Source organism: Electrona antarctica (assembly GCF_951216825.1).
Source record: "Electrona antarctica genome assembly, chromosome: 9".
In the NCBI taxonomy this organism is placed as follows: domain Eukaryota; kingdom Metazoa; phylum Chordata; class Actinopteri; order Myctophiformes; family Myctophidae; genus Electrona; species Electrona antarctica.
In genome coordinates, this window is record NC_136790.1 from 52,585,097 (window position 1) to 52,601,797 (window position 16,701).

Genomic DNA, 16,701 nt, shown 5'->3' on the forward strand with positions numbered 1-16,701 from the left:
AAGACCGATAATAATATTAAGAAAACACAATGGTATAACAACTCAAATAAGTAGAATAAACCTTACCTTTACAAAACGGTAGTTTGTGGCTTGTGAAAATACCTCTTTTAACATGGAAGCCTATGGACCGCAAAAAAAATAACACCACTATCTCTAAAAGGGGGCGTAAAAAGGGGGCGGGGAAATGCTGTGAGAAAGGCCTATTAACTAGTGCTCAGATGTTTGATTTAACTCTGAGAGTGAACAAATATGGAACCAAATGGACCCGTAAGGGTCCATTTGGTTCCATTCGAAGACGATCTCAGAGTTACAGACCTGTTGTGGTCATGCAGGGATGGCTCTTTATGTCAAGTTGTAACAATTACAATTACAATTTTGACAAAAATAGTATAGGCAATCTAGGGTTTAACATCAAACAAATTGCAACACAAACTCTTTCAACTTCTTTTGTTTCATAAATATGTCACTTGAAACAGACAAGAAAAATTAGACAAGAAAACATGCTTAAATCATTGTGTTCAATGAGAAATTGTGACATCACCTATTTCAACATTTTTCAATATGTTCCCCTACTTGGATTTCTTAGGACTTTTGATATGTTATTGCTTAACATATTTATGAAACAAAAAAAAGTTGAAAGAGTTTGTGCTGAAATTTGTTTGAGGTTGACCACCTTTCTTTTTTCTTAGATTGCCTACACTAAAATAACCCCTGAATCTGGGTTAGAACTTAGAAGAGAAAAGTCCCATAGTGCGCTGCTTTAAATAGGTACAAAAATAATAATAACTAAGAACAAAAATAGACGGTAGAAAAGGGGGGGTTCTCTGACCTTGAGTCCGAGCAGCACCAGTAGAGGCACGTTGTTTACTAGACGTATAGTTCTCTGACCTTGAGTCCGAGCAGCACCAGTAGAGGCACGTTGTTCACTAGACGTATAAAGGGTTCTCTGACCTTGAGTCCGAGCAGCACCAGTAGAGGCACGTTGTTCACTAGACGTATAAAGGGTTCTCTGACCTTGAGTCCGAGCAGCACCAGTAGAGGCATGTTGTTCACTAGACGTATAAAGGGTTCTCTGACCTTGAGTCCGAGCAGCACCAGTAGAGGCATGTTGTTTACTAGACGTATAAAGGGGGAGTTATCTGACCTTGAGTCCGAGCAGCACCAGTAGAGGCACGTTGTTCACTAGACGTATAAAGGGTTCTCTGACCTTGAGTCCGAGCAGCACCAGTAGAGGCATGTTGTTTACTAGACGTATAAAGGGGGAGTTATCTGACCTTGAGTCCGAGCAGCACCAGTAGAGGCATGTTGTTCACTAGACGTATAAAGGGTTCTCTGACCTTGAGTCCGAGCAGCACCAGTAGAGGCATGTTGTTTACTAGACGTATTAAAGGGGGAGTTCTCTGACCTTGAGTCCGAGCAGCACCAGTAGAGGCATGTTGTTTACTAGACGTATTAAAGGGGGAGTTATCTGACCTTGAGTCCGAGCAGCACCAGAAGAGGCACGTTGTTTACTAGACGTATAAAGGGGGAGTTCTCTGACCTTGAGTCCGAGCAGCACCAGTAGAGGCATGTTGTTTACTAGACGTATAAAGGGGGAGTTCTCTGACCTTGAGTCCGAGCAGCACCAGTAGAGGCATGTTGTTTACTAGACGTATAAAAGGGGAGTTCTCTGACCTTGAGTCCGAGCAGCACCAGTAGAGGCACATTGTTCACTAGACGTATTAAAGGGGGAGTTCTCTGACCTTGAGTCCGAGCAGCACCAGTAGAGGCATGTTGTTTACTAGACGTATTAAAGGGGGAGTTCTCTGACCTTGAGTCCGAGCAGCACCAGTAGAGGCATGTTGTTTACTAGACGTATAAAGGGGGAGTTCTCTGACCTTGAGTCCGAGCAGCACCAGTAGAGGCACGTTGGTCATCCCTCCCTTCAGCCACTCCTCCAGGGTGACGGTCCCACTGCTGTCCACATCGATCTGCGTCATCATGTCCTTCAGCACCTGGCCAATTAAAACACAAAAAACGAATTATTATGCAATTATACCACATACTTTAACTCCCTGGTGTGTGATATGTGACCTTTTTTAGGCTGTGTTCACGCTGGCAGACACAAAAGATACAAAGATACAAAGTGTAATCGTAGCTTTGTATCTTTGTATCTGAAGTTGAAACCAGCTCAAAACCAGCTACAAACATCTGATGTATCTTTGTATCTTCATGTCGCTCGGCTCATATATTGAAAAAATCACACCCGTGTGAACTGAGTGGTGCAAAAAAAAAAATTGAGGACCAATTATATGAAGACAGGTTGAAAAGTGGTGGAGTGGTCCTTTAATGATGTCTCTTTACGGTACTAAATGACGACGTGAGACGTCAGGGCTAATATGAATACAGTGGTCGCCCCTCACTTCACATGAGTGTGATTTTTTTATCTACACAGTGTTAGTGTAGCCAAAACCAACAAATTTGACCCTTGTGTACACACTATTGCCTGTGTATCACACAAACGTCATGCCCATATCGCGCAACAATATAGTTACAATAAGAAATAACAATAGAGCGTCGCAGTCCCGCCCCCTTTCATGACGACGCCAGGCCCATGAAATAATTCCCAATGCATTTTTCCCATAGACATTTCAAAGCGTATTTATTTAAAGACCTTTTAAGCGTCATACGAAGCCAACTCGAGTCGTGACAAATCATGACAATAAACACAATATTTTGGACCAAAGAAATAATTACAAAGAAGAAAAACAAGAAAAAAAGTGTTGTAACCTGCCGTTTTCTTTTTCTTTCTAATTTGTTCGGCCTGAAAAATTGTGTTTGTTGTCATGATTTCTCACAACTCAAGTTGGCTTTGTACGAGGCTTAAAAGGTCTTTAAATAAATACTTTTTGAAATGTCTATGAGGACAATGAACGGGGAATCATTTCCTGGGCCCTGGTAGGGGGCGGGACGGCGACGCTCTATAGAGCGTCGCAGTCCCGCCCCCTACCATGGACCAGGAAAAGAATCCCAATGCATTTTTCCCATAGACATTTCTTAAAGTATTTATTTAAAGACGGTTACGCCGCGGACAAAGCCAACTCGAGTCGTGACAACTCATGACAACACAAACAATATTTTGGACCAAACAAATAATTACAAAGAAGAAAAACAACAAAAAAAGTGTTGTAACCTGCCGTTTTTTCTTCTTTCTAATTATTTGTTCGGCCCAAAAAATTGTGTTTGTTGTCATGATTTGTCACGACTCGAGTTGGCTTTGTCCGCGGCGTAAACGTCTTTAAATAAATACTTTCTGAAATGTCTGAGGAAAATGAACGGGGAATCATTTCCTGGTCCAGGGTAGGGGGCGGGACTGCGACGCTCTATAAGCATTATTTTTTAACAAGGCATAACAAAAGACTGGTTCATACTGGTCTGAGTTCAGTGACATCCCAACCCAGATAGTCTGCAGCACGCATCATCTGGTTGATGATGCGATCCACCTCCTAGGATCAAGACAAAGAAAAGTAACATAAGGTTACATTCATAGAGCATTCCACGTCAAAGTTAATTAACTAGTTAACCCATTTTGGGCGGGAACCCCTTTTGGTGTTTTAACTATTGAACAATAGCAGATCTACAAGCTCGGTGCCGCGCTATGAACTTGTAGGTCTGTTATTTTTTTAAATTTGTGAAAATGTGCCTCAAATCTTTGAATATATATTATTACATTTTAACTCATATCTTTGCTTCTGTGGGGTCCCTGGAAGAACATATTTTCAGATGGGGGGGCGGAGGCATATTACATATAATTTTTGGGGTCCTTGACATGAAATATTGAGCACCACTGATACAGAAACATATGGTTTTTCAGAAAACTGTCAGGATTTTGAAGACATTTTTAATTTTTTAAGTTTCGACGTCAGGCCTAAATGGGTTAAGGTCATATTTAGGGATACACAATTAGTACATCTTCATATCGCCTTCATAAACATCTCTGTTATTACTAGTATATACATACTGGCACCGGTTCACAAACTGTGTAGCTCGAGACCCAAAAGACCCAAACTGGTGATAATAGCCGATCTACAAGGTGTCCCCAAAGTGGGGTCCGCGGACCCCTAGGGGTACGCGACGCATAGCCAGGGGGTACCCGAAATAATTCCCAGAAATAAAAAAAAATAAAATAAAACGTTTTTCTTTTTTTCCCCCTTTTTTAACATTAAAATGATGTTTATCTACGTGGTAATTTCTGCCAAGTTGCGCAATGAACGTATTTTTTGTGTTGTTCATTGTGTTTCTCCCATGTTAGCTTTGGGCCAATAGCTGACATGATTACTAAAACTACAACCTCAGTCAACCTGTCATGACCCCAAACAGTAACACCTGAGGGGGTACCTGGAAAAATGTCTACCCCAAAAGGGGTACCTGGTCCAAAAAAGTTTGGGAACCCCTGGGCTATATGACCTGAGGCCGATTCTACCATCCATCCATCCATCCATCCATCCATCCATCCATCCATCCATCTTCAACCGCTTATCCGCAGTCGGGTCTAAATCTAAAATGACACGGATGCTTTCCCGGTGCTAATGAGCTAACGTGAACGGGAAGTCGGGATTTGTTTTAATCTTAACTTGTATCATGACTCGTGACAAATACTTAATTTCGGATTGGCCATTTAAGGCGTTCTATACACACCACTGTTCTGTCTCTGTGTTCATGGACAAAAAATATAGAATCCAGAATTAATAAGCAGTACATACAGTACTGTGATTATCATTATGTGATAATAATACATGCTCCATCCTGTACATTGTCCCTGACAACCGCTTTGAAAAGTAGGCCTTACTTGAGAAGAAATAAATAAAACAACAATGTGTACGTGTAGACCAGTGGTTCCCAAACGTTTTCGTGTCAAGGACCCCCAAATTAACATTTATTAGGCCACTGACCCCTCATTTGAAAACATATGCCAGTGACCCCGATAAGGGAGGATTTTTACGGCTCCAGCAGTGATTCCGAAACATATTAATTTCAAGGACCCCCAGTTTCACACGCATTATGCCACGGACCCCCGATTTAATGGCATTTCTATCTCTGGTACCCCAATTTATATTGTAAAACCACTGTTAATTGTTGTACACTCTCTGAGTTACAGACCCATAAGGGTCCATTTGGTTACAAATTATCATTTAGCTGGGTCCCCCCTGGAACTCCCTCAAGTACCCCTGGGGGTCCCCGGACCCCACTTTGGGAACCACAGCAGTAGACAGTACACACCAGTCAGAAACATAAATGTATTATGGCCACAATGGCCATGATTCACTTACAGTGCTGTCTAGGAGTCCATTGCCGTCTTTGTCATAAAGCTTGAAAGTAACTGAAATCACAAAATAATCATTATTGGTATTACTAGACCTGTACGTGCCCGTCGCAGTCGGCCACCGGCCTACTTGGGAACGATGCAACTTGGGAACCTAATGATATACGTTGTCATGGCACCCGTTTCAACTGTCAGCCGGTGTCCCACATGGAGATCTGTGTATGTGCCTGTGTGCCTGTGTCTGAAGACTGCAAACTGACTGTGAAAAGTGTACTTGGCAATCAATTCGGCCCACTGGCAGAGCCTGATTGGTTGAGCCTCAATTGGCTGAGGCAGAGGCTGGAAATTGCACAGGTGAAAGGAGTTGGCCTCATTAGGCAATATTTTCAGCAAGTGTAAAAACAGATAGCATCAAGGCCCTCCAAAATACATTTTAGTCAACTGTAGATATAGTCGACTAAAGTCGCATGACATTTAGTCGACTAAAACTAGACTAACACTAAAACATTCCAGGTGACTAAGATGTGACTAAAACTAAATGAAAACTATTCAAAAGACTATACTAAAACTAAAATCAAATTTTGCTGCCAAAAAAAACAGATGAGACTAACATTCTAGCTTGTCCCGTGGCTGGCCTTCCTCCAGCACAGAGAAGTAGCAGCTCACATCACAGAGAACAATCCCACCTGAAAGAAGAAAACATGGATTTTAGATTATTTACCAAACAATAACTATACACATACAGTACCAACAGTATACAGTATATTACTGTTTGCAGGAATTTGAAATTGCAGCTATGTGTGTGTACCCTTTCGACTTAAAGCAGTAGTCCACCCCAAAAAAATGACTTGAATTTTCTATCAATTACACACCCCAAGAAGACTTGAATTCATGGAGGTTTCTTTTGGTTTTTGTCGCATGTAGCAGATCTACAAGCTCAAAGCGTGTCGCTTCGTGCCACGTTTCCAGCTTGTAGATCTGCTTCTTTTGATAATTTTGTGTGACGCTGTAGCATGATGAAAATAAAAAATGTGGAGATATTACTACCACTACAACAAAAAAAAATACATCACATGGATGCACCTGGGACGTATCCTCAGTGATGTATCCTGAGGTCAACAGGGTTTCAGGTCTACCAACCTCACTCAGGCGACCCATCCGGGGTGATCAAGTCCCGACTTACGTCCCAGTAGCTACCCTCAATCAGTCCCACTAGGGCAAAACCAGGGCCACACAATCCGTTGGAACTACTCCAGAACTACTCTGCCAGGGCTGGGAGGTACGCTTCTGGCGCATGGAAGGACTAGGCTTTTTTTTTTTAGCAAAAAGAACGTGGACTTGCCATCTGGTCCACCTTCGTCCTGGGTGGTGCGGGCAGGGCCCTCCTGGGTGGCGCGGGCAGGGCCCTCCTGGGTGACACGGGCAGGGCCCTCCCAGGTGGCGCGGGCAGGGCCCTCCTGGGTGGTGCGGGCAGGGCACTCCTGGGTGGTGCGGGCAGGGCCCTCCTGCTCCACGCTCTGGAAGTAGCGATACAGACGCTGGCAGAAATCAGCAGGGAAGTCGTCCACCTCGAGGTAGGTCTTCAGGAAGAGACGGAACCCCTCTGCGTCGATACGCTGTCGTTGGGACAGGAAAAATAATTATGTGAAGGCAATTTCGTTGACGTTGACTAAAACTATATGACGAAAGATGCTCGTCGACTACCTTTTTCCACTGACGAAAACTAAATAAAAACAAAACCATGATGAATAAAACTACTAGCCTGATTATCAGATTATCAGATTGAAGCTGTGTGGAGCTTCAAGTCCAGTAGATCCAAAGACAAGTCATTTTATATTTGGTTACACTTGGATGTAGTGCTCTGAAAAGAGCGTGTGCACACACAGTCACGCATGCACGCACGCACGCACGCACGCACGCACGCACGCACACAGTCCTTGACCTACCTCTCCAAATCGATGCTGGATGAGCCGGCCGCCGGTGTTAAACTCCTTCATCACATCTTTCACTCTCAGGCTGCTATCTACAAACGACAACATTCACTGTGTCGTTATACATCCAATGAGCACAATGATGATTCAATATATTGACCACGCAAAAGTTGCAATCGAGTCCAGAAATGAATCCCGTCAATGTGGCTGATCCAGGCTGCATGGCTCATGCTGTTGATGTTATGATGGTGGTGATAACATGATGTTATGATGGTGGTGATAACATGATGTTATGATGGTGGTGATAACATGATGTTATGATGGTGGTGATAACATGATGTTATGATGGTGGTTATAACATGATGTTATGATGGTGGTGATAACATGATGTTATGATGGTGGTTATAACATGATGTTATGATGGTGGTGATAACATGATGTTATGATGGTGGTGATAACATGATGTTATGATGGTGGTGATAACATGATGTTATGATGGTGGTGATAACATGATGTTATGATGGTGGTGATAACATGATGTTATGATGGTGGTGATAACATGATGTTATGATGGTGGTTATAACATGATGTTATGATGGTGGTGATAACATGATGTTATGATGGTGGTGATAACATGATGTTATGATGGTGGTGATAACATGATGTTATGATGGTGGTGATAACATGATGTTATGATGGTGGTGATAACATGATGTTATGATGGTGGTGATAACATGATGTTATGATGGTGGTGATAACATGATGTTATGATGGTGGTGATAACATGATGTTATGATGGTGGTGATAACATGATGTTATGATGGTGGTGATAACATGATGTTATGATGGTGGTGATAACATGATGTTATGATGGTGGTGATAACATGATGTTATGATGGTGGTTATAACATTGCCGTAATCTAAAAACCCCACCTTTTCAGACTCCATCATGGCCCGTAGCACTTGCCCCTTAGATAGCACTTTTTTGTATAGACTTAGATATTGCATTTTATACAGACTTATAGCAGCACTAGAATTGCATTTTATGTAATCATAGCGCTTTATAGTATACAGTATATGTATTGTAGTATATAGTTTTATGAGACGTAGCTTGCGAAGTTAGTTCATTCAGACAACCTCAAGGGGGTTCATGCCATGCTCAAGGCGCATACTATACTCAAGGGGTTAACATGCTGCATTACTATGTGGGTGTACAGTGTGTGCAGTCCCTCACGTCATTCGCCGATGCGGCAGTCAGCTGACCAATTGGGCGGGCTACTTAAGCTCACCAGTCTGCATGCTCTTCCTGCCTTCCTCTGCATATGGTCCCCGGTTGTATGCGATGTTTTTTGTTCCTCGTGGTTGTTGCTGCTGCTATTGCTGTCCGTGTGTGCAGCTACTTCTGCTTAAATTATGCTTCTCAGCTACTGTCCTTGCTGTGATAAGGGCCTGCAGGTTGTATGCAAATATTGAGTTTGATATGATTCTGCTAATGCTGCTGAGTTCTACTATGTGGCTTCAACAAGCTTCATAATAGCCCGTTTTGGTAATTAAGCCGGATGCGCAGTCAGTGCTGCAGCTTCTATTGTAACATGGTATGTGTTCTATAGCCAAGTTCTCATTTTGCTAATGTTTTGCCAAGTCAGCCCAGGTGCAGTGTTTCTACTTTCTCCCATTCAGTGATGGGTCCTCAACTCATGTGCAGTGGTTGCCACGTCCGCTTTTATAAGCAATGTTGGGCTTGTTTTCTGTAAGTCAATTGTTCGGTTCTGGTGTTCTGTCATGGATCCAAATGACCTTGTCCAATGAACTGTATTGTTTCAAAGTCGTCGTAGTCAGTAGGGTATATATTGTTAAGTTAAGTTGTCACGTGGCGAGTCCTAGTCGGGTACAGGATGGTTCTACACCTGGTTGCTTTCTTTCTCAAGATCTGGCAACTCAGCTGCCTGTTTGTCTCCTAGCAGTTTCATTCATTTTGGAGCAAGACTTCAGTCACACTCTACTTACCAAAGTATTCCTTAAAACACTTTCTATATGTGCTTTGGAAAGTGTTGTCTGTGAGGTAACTACCTTAATTGCAATCTTGATATAGGTTGGTGCTTTTGTAGCCATGTGGTGTTGAGGCTTCCTCATTGCCATGAGGGTTTGTTCATGCTAAACTAATGCTAAAGCTAGCACCCTTTTGCCTGTGATTTTTTATGCTTCAGTTTATGCCTGGTTAACACTAATACATTTATGCAGCTCTAGAAGAGCTTCTGACTGTCAAGTCATATGTGGCATAGTTATTAATCTTAAAGTTATTCCATGTTTCCAATTCATAAGGACAGTATCATACGTTATGGTTAATTAATCTCAATCCATTTCAGTTATGTGCAGCGTCATTCTAAAGTAGGTTAAAATTGCAAATGCATTTGCAGTAATCTCATGTCAAGTGACGTAGCCTACTGTCTACTGCTGTAGATCTGTAGATTTGTTTCTAGCTGTTTATTTTCGGACGTATTTCTCAATGGGCATCATTTAATTAGTGCTTTCTTTTCGTTGTATCATGTCTCAGCTTCACTATCCGGGTTGAGCTGTCTTGGAGAAGAGTTAAAAGCCTTAACAAACTGCTGCCTCCGTCCACCTCTTCAAGCATATCTAGCTGTCGGTCAATATATATATATATATATATATATAGCGTCTTGTCACCGTGTGTCCCATTGCCCATTTGTCACCTTTAATGTTTCAGATTCATATTGTATGTTCTGTTGATCAGTCCTTGAGTAGGACTAGGTAATGGCAGTTGCTTTGTGGGACTGAAGATGTTTCAAAAGGCGGTAGGCTAGCAGCTTGCGTATTGCTTCATTTCTGCACAACTAACATCCACTGCCAGGAGCTCTAAAGTGAAACTCCTAAACATTAATTCATCACTTATCCGTGAGGGGACCCGGGATGAAGGAAGGCAGCCATAGACGTATGTCTATGTTCGCAGCAAGCTTGGCTTCCGTGTCGCAGTGCTTGTGCGACCTATAGCGTGTGAAAACGTGTACGTCACCAAGAGGGGGTGGCGTCTGAAAAGCTTGGGACGGCCCTCTCGTGGGCATTCAATTCTAGCCCACATCACTCAGAATAGAGTGACGGTGGTATGTATTTGTAAATATTAAGCTCGTTCTTGGCGACAACATAGTGAACCAACACCACGTCGGGCCCAAATACATTACAAGGACAAGTTAAATGTTGTGAACAACACGGCTGTGCTTAGATACTTTGTTGAACATTATGTCTCTGCGCCCATGCGCCGATCCAAGCCATTCTACGTCTTTTGTAAACTCGTCAATCTGGGTTCCTTGATGCTGTCTCCATGCTGGAAAGCTGAACATCTAATTACGTTTGCTGGCTCATTTCCTCGACGTGACCTGCTGTGGCACTTATTTACTGAGCAAGTCTGCACCATTGTGAGGTCAGTTTTGTTTTGTTTTTCTCAATGCAAACAAGCCAGCAAGTATGGCGGCCGCTACCATGTGACACATGTGTTGATGCCCCCTCCAGGAGATTTTGGTACACCCTATTGGTTGTGTTTTCCCCGGTGCAGCCGGGAAATGTAGTCTGCCAGTTTGTATTCAGACCAGTAATCGATTTGATGTCGCTCAGTACCACTATAGTATTGAGTAACAGCATTAGGCAAATATCACAGTGATGACGTTTAATGTCTATTTAATTCCGCAGTGGATATATCATAAGTTTGGGTTAGTTGCAACTTGCATAGGAGGCCTTTGCTTGTTTCTCCAGTTTCAATTGAAACGGGCCTCCACCCTCAGGGGGCCTCCGAGCGCTGGCTGACTGTCGGGTGTCCCCCGCCACCCTTGGCCTCTCGCTCACTCGCTCACTCATATCTTGTTGTTAATCTACTTAACGTTGCAGTTAGTAGGGATGGGACCGATTTTCTTCGTGGCCGCTTGGTAGCTACTTGGTAGCTACTATCAGGTGAAATCTGTTGTAAGCCTTCATTTTCTGGTACCAGCTCAGGGGCCTCGCTGCTAGTCGAGTCCGCCCAGGGTCTGGGAGGTTGTGGCTCGATCACCGGCTGGGTCATACCAAAGACTCCGGGAAAATGGGAACCCAGTGCTTCCTCCGATCCTCGGCACTCTGCATCAATGGTCGGACTGGAGTAAGTCCCTGCGTCATTCCAGTGTCACGTCCAGGGGCTGTACGTGTACATCAATCCGCCTCACACTTCTGAATCAAGAGTTGGGCTCCTGCCCCGGGCCTCATGACTCTGCAAGGCTTGTTTTTCTGCTCCTCTTAGTTATTGCTTCAAATGGCATTGGATGGCAATCTAAATGAATGCAGTATAAGTTCATAGGTAATGGCATCGATGTCGTCAATTATCTGTCATCGCTTCCTCATAGAAGCTGTTTAGTGTCATGTTAAATAAATGAATACATGTATTAACAATATTAATTATTATAATAAAAATCACACCCGTGTGAACTGAGTGGTGCAAGGTCTTATATAGTCTGATCAGCTATGTCAGTGACGTCACACACTAACCATAGTAACCATGCTCACCTTTGCACGGACACGTAGGTATACAGGTACACAAATACAGACAAGCTGGTTGTTGGAGTGGTTTGCACCACTCAAAAAATAAGTGGCTATACAGGACAGGCATATATCTTGCTTTCTCTCAAAGCAGATCATGTTTTATCTATTATCTGTGGCTCATTTGTTCAACAGGTTCATGACCCTCAGATATTCTCTTGGTCCTAAGCTTTCTTTCAGCACAAGTCTCAGACGTCCTAAGGTCGCTCAGTCAGGAGATTCACCAATGCTTCTTCAGCTGGCGTTGGTCGGTTGGGGTTTCTTCGAAAGTGATGGTTCTAGTATCTTGCGAAGAAGTAAGTCCATCACCATCACCCTGACCCTGCAGCGCTGTTGATTCTGCAGCATGATTATAGATTGCTCGTATGGAACATAGTAGTGTATCTCATCCCAGTTCTGGACGAGGGTGGTCTTGAACAGTTCTCGGGTCTGCATGACATGAAGCTATTTTAACTTCTTTAAGCTCATTTCAATTGCTCAAAGGCCTCATGAAGAGCATATGCCGCTCATGTAAGTTAATTCATTAGGGGCATCTATCACGTGGGTGTCTAAATAGACTAGGATTAAGATCTAAGGCTTTTCTCTTTAAATATCGGTTTCTCTCTCTTTAAACGGCTTATCGGGCTCGTGTGGTGTGGGAAGTCTCTTCTGCTGATCTTGACCCTCAGCATGATCTCTGTTTCCGATCCGTGCTTAGGATCCCCTATTCACACTTTTAATCATTCAGCCAGGATGAAGTATAAGTAACTCTGTCTCTGCTTGTGTCTTTTAGTTCTGCATTGGGCAACCTGCTTTGGCTGCGTTCTGGACTCCGTAAGGTGGCGCAAGCCCTGCCTAAGCCAGGGCTATCGGTCTTCTCAGCTCATGCCCTCGCTACTCCTGATTCTACTGCCACGCTGATGCGCCAGTTGCCAACCAAAACTCAGGCCATGGTCCTCAGCTGCCCATGAATCATTATGTGCATCTAATCAGAAGAGCTTCAGTTGTTTATTCAGGATGTAATGAATGCAAGTGCTGTATCCGATCAGGAATGGTAATCTTATTACCTTGCATATACGGTGGTCGCTGGGTGGAATGCTTACAGGTCGTTATCTCAAGCTTAAATGGCTATAGTAGCATACCGGTTCTCATCTCAAGCTTATGTTCATAGCGGCTCTGAACAGCGGGCCGGTGGCGTTCCTCTTGCTGACAGAGGGCCGGTGGCGTTCCTCTTGCTGACAGAGGGCTGGTGGCGTTCCTCTTGCTGAGGACGTCGGCGTAACGGTGAATGGTTGCACTACACGCGTGTAGTGCAACAGCAGCAGCAGCAGCAGCAGCAGCAGCAGCGTAGAATATTCCTCTATAGTGGCAATAGAGGAATGGCCTCAAGCTTAAATGGCTATAGCAGCATACCGCTTCTCTTCTCAAGCTTGAGAAACAGCGGGCCGGTGGCGTTCCTCTTGCTGACAGAGGGCCAGTGGCGTTCCTCTTGCTGAGGACGTCGGCATAACGGTGAATGGTTGCACTACACGCGCGCAGCAGCGTAGAATATTCCTCTATTGGCAATAGAGGAATGGCCTATCGGCGAGCGCAGCCAAGCAGGCCTTTTTCAGCTAAGCTTAAGGTTAGTATGCCCCAGCCGATCCCAGATGGTTGTCTCCCATGCTGGGAGAAGAAAAAAGAAAAAAGAAAAGAAAAAAGGGGATCGGCCGGGGCCCCACACATTATTTTTTCTCAAGAGGTAAGCCTCACGGCTCGGCGTGCAGTCATGGCTACACATAGCTCACGTAAAAGTTAAAATATCCGTGCAAAATCCAGAAATGCATAGCTTGCATTTCGTCACTATTCTCAGTGGGACATCTGCACGGATGTGTATCGGTTGAGTATTCCCGTAGGGCGTTCCGGTTCTGCTTTGTTGGGGGGGTTAGCATATCCGGCAGGTTCCAGAAATGCATATTTGCATTTCGTCACTGTGTATCCATAGTGGGTCACCTGCCCGGATCAACGGTGAGAGTTCACCGAAAGTATGTGTGTTGGGGGGGTTATTGTATATCTATCTCCCTGCTCTTTATATTCTGTGTTATTGCTTAACCATGCCGAGCAGGGAGAAATCCAGCAGAGCCGAACGCCAAATCTAATATCATATGCACACTTGTTACTCATTCTGCAATAAATATTGGTTTAACTATTCGTGAGTTGTCTGACTGAAATGAGACGTAGCTTGCGAAGTTAGTTCATTCAGACAACCTCAAGGGGGTTCATGCCATGCTCAAGGCGCATACTATACTCAAGGGGTTAACATGCTGCATTACTATGTGGGTGTACAGTGTGTGCAGTCCCTCACGTCATTCGCCGATGCGGCAGTCAGCTGACCAATTGGGCGGGCTACTTAAGCTCACCAGTCTGCATGCTCTTCCTGCCTTCCTCTGCATATGGTCCCCGGTTGTATGCGATGTTTTTTCCCACCTCCTCCCCAGCACCACCACGGCTCTGCTATTTATGTTCCCCATGGGGGGTTATTGTATATCTATCTCCCTGCTCTTTATATTCTGTGTTATTGCTTAACCATGCCGAGCAGGGAGAAATCCAGCAGAGCCGAACGCCAAATCTAATATCATATGCACACTTGTTACTCATTCTGCAATAAATATTGGTTTAACTATTCGTGAGTTGTCTGACTGAAATATGCATAATTAGTTTCATTATATAGATATTCCACTGTTACGTTCTTAGCTTACGCATGTTTCATAACTATTTTTTATTGCCATGCTTTTGTTCTTGCTTAATGTAAATCACTCTGGATTAAGAGCGTCTGCTAAATGCCTAAATTGTAAATTGTAAAGTGCCCCTGAGCAAGGCACTGAGCAAGGCACTGAGCTCAAGGTGCTGCTCAGTGGCCAACCGTATAGTCAAATCAAGTAGGCTGATCCACGCCTTTGTTTTCTCTCGGCTTGATTACTGCAATGCACTTTGTTTCTGGCCTGCCAAAGAAAACAACTGACAGATTACAACTTGTCCAAAATGCGGCAGCCAGAGTGTTAACTGAATTAGACTGGATTGATTTAAAATAAATAAAATGATTTTACTTGGTCTCGCACCTTCCTACCTACATGACTGCCTGCCTAGATATATGTCCCAAACCGTCCCCCTCAGGTCCTCCACTGCTGGCCTGCTCGATATGCCTAAATATATGGCAACTAAAAAAACACGGTGAAGCAGCTTTCTACTTCCACAGGCCGACGGCATGGAACACTATATATATTATAGTGGGAGTTTGTTCCAGACTATACCTCTGTAAAGCACTTGGAGCTGCATTTCATGTCATGTCAACGTATAAAGTACAAAATAGGAGAATTTACAGAAAAATATACACAACAACATATAATAAAAGTCACATTTTAGGAGCAGAACAATGAAAGGAGCGTATTTGGGTTTTAAAAACACAAGTTAAAAACCAGGCACTTGCTCCATGGAGGCAGTGCAACATCTGCTTTTCTAAGAGGCCAACATATGTGTCTTTAATCTGGATGAAAGCACGGTCGCATTTTAGTTTCAGTTGTGTGAGGAGGGCGATTTTTAGGAGCATCTGGTCTGCTGATCTGAGTAAATCACTAAGTTAACCCTGTAGGCTATTATACTTCACTGTATGGTGTGCATTAGTGTCGTATAAAAATAGCTTTTATGTATACAACGTCACAACATGATGTGATGATATCTGTGATGCAATGCATTGTGAGCTTGTAGATCTGCTATTTTCCATTTTTTTTTAACCCATTCTGGACGGGAACCCCTTTAGGTGTTTTAACTAAAAATGATGTAATGTTATACTTTAGCTATTGAAAAATAGCAGATCTACAAGCTCATAGCGCACCACGAGCTACGAGCTTGTAGGTCTGCTATTTTTGAAAAATCGTAAAAATGCGGCACAAATCTTTGAATATATATTCTTACAGAGCGAACGTTTTTTTTATTTCGACGTCAGGCTTAAATGGATTCGTAATAACAACGGCATGCGGTTCACAATAATTGCTATACTGATTGGAAGTCATATCAACCCTGCAGCGACATATCAACAAGGATAAAGTGACACTTACATTCCATGTAGCGCTGAAGCTGGATGAAATCCACGGGAGTAAGAGAGCCATCTGCATCCCCAGACCATGACATGGTGGTGGTCTCACTCGTTCAGGACTCAGGAGAGAAGGCAAAGGTGTGACGCTAAAGCGAAGAAGATGATAATATGTCTTATAATATGTCCCCAGACCATGACATGGTGGTGGTCTCACTCGGTCAGGAGAGAAGGCAAAGTGTGATGTCTCGGTCTAGGGGAACCGAGACAACATAAAGTGTGGAAAACCGACCTTCCCAGCTCCCAAGAAAACCGCCGTCCAAACAGTTTACTTTTCGATGTTTTCTTTTTGTGATGCTAAAGCAAAGAAGATGATAATATGTCTTTTTTTAAGTTAAAGATATAACTCGAAAGGAGGAGGAAGTAAACAATAACAGGTTGCTTCACAACCCTCTATGACCTCCTCTATGATCATCCATTGAGTCTGTGTGTGACTCAAGTATAAAAACAGGTCTGTCTCCATTCCCAGAGAGTTGCACATGCCTTCGATAGCCTATCATATACTCTGAATATAGGCTACCTACATTTACACAAGGTGTAGTTGTTTCACAAATAATTGACAGGATTATTTACACAACCGCATAATCGCTGCATATTATAATAATCGTTTCCGTGTTGATTTGAAGAGTGAAATATTTTCAGAAATAGTGAGAATTTCCACTGTTTTTCTGGTATTTTGTACCACAAAAAACAGTATTTTGGCCATACTACGAGGACATTTTGTTGATATTTTGTACATTATTGACTTTGATTATTGTCATTGTTTGTCAGTCATTTCT

General features: G+C 43.3%; 1 protein-coding gene across 3 annotated transcripts in view; it reads right to left on the reverse strand.

The window, feature by feature from the left end:
• Positions 1-16,372, reverse strand: part of dgkab (diacylglycerol kinase, alpha b) — a 53,506-nt gene extending 37,134 nt beyond the window's left edge. For 2 of the 3 annotated variants that reach the window (XM_079511248.1, XM_079511246.1), the window contains exons 1-7: positions 15,888-16,372; positions 7,249-7,325; positions 6,645-6,918; positions 5,914-5,988; positions 5,310-5,359; positions 3,411-3,485; positions 1,878-1,994 (exon numbers count right to left, since the gene is read on the reverse strand). In XM_079511248.1, the coding sequence (XP_079367374.1) occupies positions 1,878-1,994; positions 3,411-3,485; positions 5,310-5,359; positions 5,914-5,988; positions 6,645-6,918; positions 7,249-7,325; positions 15,888-15,960 (741 nt within the window). In that variant the 5' untranslated portion in view covers positions 15,961-16,372. The remainder of the gene's footprint in view (positions 1-1,877; positions 1,995-3,410; positions 3,486-5,309; positions 5,360-5,913; positions 5,989-6,644; positions 6,919-7,248; positions 7,326-15,887) is intronic. The other variant, XM_079511247.1, reaches the window with a different exon arrangement.
• Between the last annotated feature and the right edge of the window lie 329 nt (positions 16,373-16,701).